General features: G+C 35.0%; 1 protein-coding gene across 1 annotated transcript; it reads right to left on the bottom strand.

Moving 5' to 3' along the window:
* Positions 1-3,094: 3,094 nt before the first annotated feature.
* LOC103468531 (GTPase IMAP family member 4-like) lies at positions 3,095-6,834 on the bottom strand. Its single transcript, XM_017306107.1, has 4 exons — positions 6,825-6,834; positions 6,596-6,646; positions 3,949-4,074; positions 3,095-3,861 (listed from the first exon to the last, which is right to left on the bottom strand). The coding sequence occupies exons 1-4, from the start codon at positions 6,832-6,834 to the stop codon at positions 3,095-3,097; spliced, it is 954 nt and encodes a 317-aa protein (XP_017161596.1).
* Positions 6,835-7,178: the final 344 nt, after the last annotated feature.

Consider the following 7,178-nt stretch of genomic DNA (forward strand, 5'->3'; position numbering starts at 1 on the left):
GCTGGTCAGATCACTGGGGTGGAACTGTCATAACTGTCTCACTCAGTGGTCACTGAAGACGCGGCTTCGTATTTTGCATTTGTTCTCAGGTAATTAATGTTTCCTTTCTGGCTTTGGTGTCTGATGACCATGTTGAGCTGTTAAATTCTGGTTGATTGTGAAGTTGAACAGTGATTGTTGTTTTTGTGGTTTCACTTTTACACATGACATTGGTGGACCTGGGGAGACGAGATAACAACAAGCAACAGGTAGAAAAATATCTTGTTTCTCAACAGTATCTTGTGTAACAATATGTCATAGTAAATATTTTAAAATTATTTTGTATTGTTATGTATATTGTACATTATAATAATTTGGCTTTTCCACAGAGTGGTGTAAACATTTAACTGTACCATATCTGTCCTGGTATCACTTCTCTGGCGTTTCTGATGAAAGGTGTGCAGATGAACCGCAGCTCTTATTGACACAGTCACTCATCAACTGGATATTTGTAAAGCTTCTCTAACAGTTTGCTCTCAAAGTTTGCCATATTTCACTCAACTAATTATAAAGACAGATATGAGTCTGTCCACTAGGGGGCAGTCTGTTAAAATGTTGCCATTTTCATTAACTGTTATCTGATACTTTGTTAAATATATTCTTAAGCATAAGGAAATCTTAGAATCATAATCTATTTTGGTGCCATCTGGGATTTTTTTTTAACCACATACAGAGTATAACATGGAAAGCAAAAATTAGATATAAATTAATTGACATACACATTATTTTTTATCACTTGTGTCCCTTGTAACTTCACCAGTTTCAAACTGTTTTCTTGAGTGTTTTTGCCCTCAAATTTGAAAAAAAGATGTCGCCCTTGCAAAAAACAAAACAAAAAAAGTGTATTTTAATTTTCAAGCATCTTATAATAAATCATAGCAGAAAACTTGATTTATTCTTTGAATTGCATTTTTGTTTTCTTGCTTTTTCCATCAGAGGCTTTAGTTGTCATTTCTCTTTAGTGTAACAGCTTCAAGGCAACAGAAATTCACTTTCACTTTGAATTTCATGATTCAGGCTATAAATACAGCATAAGGCAGAGCTCTGCAGACTATGATAGATCATGGGAGGGGAATGTTTTATATGGGGTTTCACACGGAGCAAACTCAGTAGAGAACCTTGAAAATATTTGCTGACATTTTAATATTGCCAAAGGCGTATTAATGCTTTTTAAAAAACTGTTTATTAAAGTTAAAATATATACAGGCATTTTATTTCTGTTTTGATCTCACTCTGTGTTGCTGTACATAGATACTTGTGCTTATTGTTCCAATATGTTAATATGCACTGAAAACAACTACAAAAAGAAATATGCTGTAGGTATTTATACATATTGGGTTGTATTGCAAATGTTTACTTTAATTCAGCTTTAAAGTGCAAAGATCTCTTTCACTGGGTGAAAATGGCACCAGTGTCTATTCAACTCAATTCCTTTATCTTATTAAATAAACCTGAGGAAATTCTGGAATGATTATCTTGTTTCCATTCCAGACATATGATTACATACAGATCCTCTACATTATGAATTGTTTTATTATTATTATTATTATTATTATTATTATTATTATTATTATTATTATTATAGTGTACTATAATATGGCTACACCTGCAATAAAGATCTGAGTACAATATTTGTGTATCTGCTTCCTATTTTGGCTCTGAAGTTTTCTTTGTGCCTGTTTTTCTTGATTTTTAATAATCCTTACTAAAACATTAGTCAAGTTTTTCACATGTTTGGATTTATGACGACACTTACTTTCTTATATAGATATATTGTTTCAAACATCAACATTTATGTAAATATCATTGTGGCAGACAGTCTGCACACGGTTTGAGAATGTTTCTAAAGATTAATAGATCAGTCACAGTTTGGGGAACTACGGTGGTGTAATGGTATAACGTATTACCATATATGGAGGCCTTAGTTCTCAATATAGATTCCTTTTTGCAATCACATACAGCATAATATTCATTGTTGTTCTTTACATTTTTTTAATTATTAAATGGGATTAAAATTAAGCAGACAAACATAAAGTGCATCCATAAAGGTTCACTAGGAAAGTATAAAAGAACTGTGGTTACTTATCAGACATTAACAGAAACAACAGGTTATATTTTACAGACATAATCCTGGTTGAAAGATAACATGACATTCAAGCCACCCAAACCTTATTTGCCCCTTTTCAATACTATACAGATTCTTTTTCAGATGTTTTTGCTGTTTTAATTTTGATATGTTGGATTTGTCTTGTTTTTCATTGAAACCACCTACATCTTTTGGAAGTTTAACATATTACATGATAAATACATATCATGTTGATGTTCAACCATTATGACAGGAAATATACATTGATTTTTAAAAAGTTACAGTTTGTGTTTTCGTTTCATTGTTTCGAATCATTAAAAAAAAAATATAACTGAAATATATCTGCATTAGCCAATATATCAGAAGGAGAGCTACACAGAACTTCACACAGCTGATTTAATATTGGTAAAAAATAATAATTGAGCTGTTTTCCAGAAGCTTGAAAGTTTAATGTTCGTCAGTTCAAACAATCAAGTTTATTTAAACAGCACATTTCAGAAACACAGTAATTCCAAGTGTTTTACGTTGTAAAAACATTAGAAAAACATCATAAACACATCACATAGTCAACAGTTGTGAAAACCAATAATTGATATATTTAGTCAACCGCCACCATTAAAACCATCAATGTACATCAAATATGCTGGTTAGTCTTCTATTTATTATGGCTCAAAAGCAATTTTTAAGTTTGGTTTTAGTCTCGATTTCAAGGAACTTAGTGTGCAAACCCATATGAATGTTGAGCCAGAAGAGGGGTTGTCACAAAGGGCAATATGTTTTTTTTTGCAAATATAATTCAACAAAAACATCTAAAGGGTTTGTGACGATGCTGGTTGGAACAGATAAAAGAGTGTAATTACAGTGTCATTAATCAGAGTACAGAAGTATTTACATAATTTATTATACAAATTATATAGTTGAATCAATGAATCTGAACAGAGTATAAAAGATGTGCAGGTCACATGTCCTTCAGTTCAGTTTCAGGATTTCCTGATATTGTTTGCACAGTTCACCATAGTCATCATCTTTGGTCATCTGCTCTAAAACCTGACGCACTCCGCTCTCTAAGGCACCGTAGTATCGCCTCAACTCCTCCAGCTCAGACTCCAGCTCTGCCACCACCTGGTCACGTTCCTCCTGAGCTTCTCTCAGTCGATCCTCATACTCTGCCTGAAGAGCCTTGACTTTCTCCTCCAGTATTTTCTCATAGTACTCTTTGATTTTCAGTTCTCTCTCATCCAACGTCTTCATAGTTTCTTCATAGGTGTCATTTGAGTAAAACTGTCCTCCATTGTCATCTACCATCTTCTGGACCTTCTCCAACAGGGTCCGAACTTGTCGACGATCACTTACACGGAGGTTGTTGAACAAATGGTATCTGTTTCCAGCCTTCTTTAAGATCTCTTGCAGTTCAGGTGGAGCTTTCTTTATCTTTGTATCAAAATCAGTCTTAACCTTATCACCATGGGTGAAGAGTATGATGGTGTACTTCCAGGCCTCCTCTCCAAAGATCTGCTCCACCTTCATCACAGCCTCTTTTTCCTCTTGTGTAAAGGTTCCAAATCTGATCACTAGTAAAATGGCATGTGGCCCTGGAGCCGTCATGTTGATGCATTTGGAGATTTCTCTCATAACTTTGTCCTCAGACTGATAGGTGTCAAAGAGGCCGGGTGTGTCTACAACAGAAACCATCCGACTGAAAACGTTTTCTCTTTGCTTGGAGCATTCAACTGTCTCTGTTGATGGAACAAAGTTCACAGGTTAATGAAAATAAAACTGAATATTTAATCAATCTGGTGTACAGGTTCCTATCTGACTGTTACCTGAGGAGTGTTTGTTTGGTGCTCTGAAGGCTTCTCTTCCTAATATAGTGTTACCACTGGAGCTCTTTCCTGCACCAGTTTTTCCAACCAGCACTAGTCTGAAGTCCTGAACCGAAGCATCTGAAACTGGAACAATGAGCCAAAAGTAAAAAATGTGGTAGATTTAAATACCATTTATTTACTTTTACAAATAACAATGGCAAAAATGTGGTAAGCATTTCTATTCATTCCATAAAACCTCACCAATTCTCATTTGCATTTAGGTCTGGACTTTGACTCAAACCATTTAACCAATTATTATGCCTTGGTGGTAGCTGGAAGGTTGAGCTCAGTCCCATATCCTTCTGAGCCCTGTTTTTTTTTTCTCCTGTATCCCTCCGTCTTCCCACCCAGTCTTAACGTCATGCTGTTGCCACCACCAGGTTTTACTATGAGAATACTGTGTTTAGTGTTGCTAGTTTGTTTTCCTGCTCAAAATGTTTTTAATGTAGGTCAAAAACTTTGGTATCATTCCAACAAAGCACCTTCTTCCAAATGTTTGCATTGTCTCATACACAGCTGGGAGCAAATTGCAAACATGCAAAAAAAAAAACTGCATAATTACACAGGGGTTGACTCTAATCCTACCCTCAAATTTACTAATTAAGGGACTTCTATAGAGAATTAATTGCACCATTCTTTATTTAGAGCAGTGTTTTTCAACCTTTTTTGAGCCAAGGTACATTATTTTAATTGAAAAAATCTCGAGGTACACCACCAACCAAATATGTAAACAAAGATACATATTTGGTATGTATCTTTGTTTACATATTTGGTTGGTATATTACATATATAGTCATTCTTATCAAAGTCTCTTGAATAGGAATCAAATAAACACAAAAATGCATTTTTATCACATTTTACATTTCTTATTTCAAATTGCACTTAACATGTCCACTTCAAAAATACCCCTGAACAGCCACAACACTGTGGTGTTAAATATAAAGAAGTTGTATAAAACTTCAAACTGTTTTACAAACTAATCCACAAGCATTCGTTTAGCCAGAATACACAAAATAATTCTTATTCTGAAAAAAGCAATAATATTTGGAAAACATTTCACTTTATATTCACTGTTACAATATGAAGAGTTGCATGTCAATATCTGTATATTTTACCCACCTAGTGTGAAACCTGTGCATGTTTGGATGAAAACATCTGATTTTCTGGCAGAAATTGAAGAAAGACAAAGCTCTTCCTCAACATCTCTGTCTCTCTGTTTTTAGTTTTTATAGTAGCCAGACTAGAGAAGCTCATTTCACACAGATATGTTGTGGGAAATGGACCCATATTCTTTCCAATCCAACTACTGCCGAGCTTCTCTGTCTTTTCCATCACTGTCGTCACAGTCTTGCTAGATACGATGCTCTCACCGCTACCTGTAACATTCATGCATCACTAATTCTCTTGTTGTAATGTAAAATGCTGTGTACCTACTGCCATCTAGTGGTAAGAAAATACATGATTACGCCGCTAGTCACTGCTACAGCAAAGACATTCGAAGATGGCATTATTTGCAGATAATTCATTTTTAAAAAATCTTTTAAAATCAATTACCCTATTTTTCGGACTATAGAGCGAAAAATAGGGTAATTTTCGGTGCTAGCACCTTCAATTTTTTTTTGGAAAAAAAAAAAAAAAACTAAGAGCAGCGGCTCTATTTCCCTCATGTAGTGCCAGATCGACAGCCCTCAACTTAAAAGCTGCATGATATGAGTTTGAAAACATTTCTGCATCGTGCCTGCTGCTTAAAAATACCCCTGAACAGGATGAAAATTAGCACGTTCTTCTTTTGATTTACAATTTTGACTTCTAATGATTCACTTCCTGCTAGAGAGCCCCCTGGTGGTTGAAAAAAAAATACACAGCAAAGCCACAGCGGGCTACAATCCGCATGGTTCAAAGCTTAGAAAAAAAGTAGCAGCTTATAGTCTGAAAAATACAGTACCTTAGGTGAAATTGAATAATTTCCACGGTACACCTGACGATCACTCACGGCACACTAGTGTGCCACGGAACAGTGGTTGAAAAACACTGATTTAGAGGTATCGGAATAAAGAGATTGGATACAAATGCACAAATAACTTTTGAGTTTGTTTTGCAAATAAAATAAATTAGAAAGTTATTTACCCAGTTCTACTTATTCAAGCTCTGTGCTAATTTCTATTGGTGATATAAACTCCTGCTAAAATACTCTTTGGTGTGTGGTTGTAGTACAATAAAATGTGGAGAATTTCAATGGGTATATAAATAACTCCTTTGCTTTAACTTTATAAATTCTTTCACTGCTAAACTGAATTATGTAATATTTACTTCAGTTTCTTTCCATGCAGCAAAACGACATAAAAAGGTATTTTTATTTTTTTGGTGTTTTATGTTGTTGGTTGAATACAGGTGAATAGAGATGTCAATAAAATGGTGAGCAGCACTTTACTAGTCCATACTTGGCTTTTGTCTTCAATTACATATTTTAAATTATTTTGTCAAATTTCTTAGTTGTAATTATAATTTTCTGGTCACCGAATATGCTTCAAAAGTGGAAATAAAGACGAATGCATTAACAGCAAAACTGAGAAAAACAAGTCAGTGCGCCACATGTATACCAAACCTGTTGGAGATTCGTCTCTGCTGCGTCTTCGGACCCTCCCTTTAGCTGCACCTACGGAGACAAATAAACACTTTTAATAGTTCGTATTTTAAAATTCATTATACCCACAAAGGACAGCTCTACGGAGCCCTCCAGGGGACATGAGGATTTTTTTTTTTTTTTTTTTGCGTTCCCTCGGAAAACTTTTGCGTCCCCTCGCAATGATCAGTTCATGCAGCATAATTGATACTGTAAGCCATTTTTACGGTGGCCGCCGTACTTTCTGCTTTAATACCAGCTTATAAGGTTTTTCCATGGACTATTGAGTTATTGTCGCGGGATAATCAGTCATCTGATTGTGTTCGTAGTTTGAATGGCCGTGGCGTAGCCAGAGGGGGGCCAGTGCCCCCCCTGTCATCTGATTGGCCCCCCAGTAGCCCCCCCAGATGATTGACATGTAACGGCACCAGGTTATTCCTGTACATTATTTGGAATCATTCTAAGTCAACCTAATATCTAAAGAAGAAAAACAATAATAAATATATCAAAAGAAAATGTATAAAACTTTATATAAGTCCATGTGATGACATAAATAAATAGATTT

This window comes from Poecilia reticulata, linkage group LG8, assembly GCF_000633615.1.
Source record: "Poecilia reticulata strain Guanapo linkage group LG8, Guppy_female_1.0+MT, whole genome shotgun sequence".
NCBI classification, from domain to species: Eukaryota; Metazoa; Chordata; class Actinopteri; order Cyprinodontiformes; family Poeciliidae; genus Poecilia; species Poecilia reticulata.

What these genes read in the sequence shown, in the direction of transcription:
- LOC103468531 (XM_017306107.1), bottom strand. An exon ending in CAGAGACGAATCTCCAACAG is followed by an intron (nt 4,075 to 6,595) that starts GTTTGGTATACA and finishes TCATTGTTCCAG; the next exon opens with TTTCAGATGCTTCGGTTCAG. An exon ending in ACCAAACAAACACTCCTCAG is followed by an intron (nt 3,862 to 3,948) that starts GTAACAGTCAGA and finishes TTCCATCAACAG; the next exon opens with AGACAGTTGAATGCTCCAAG.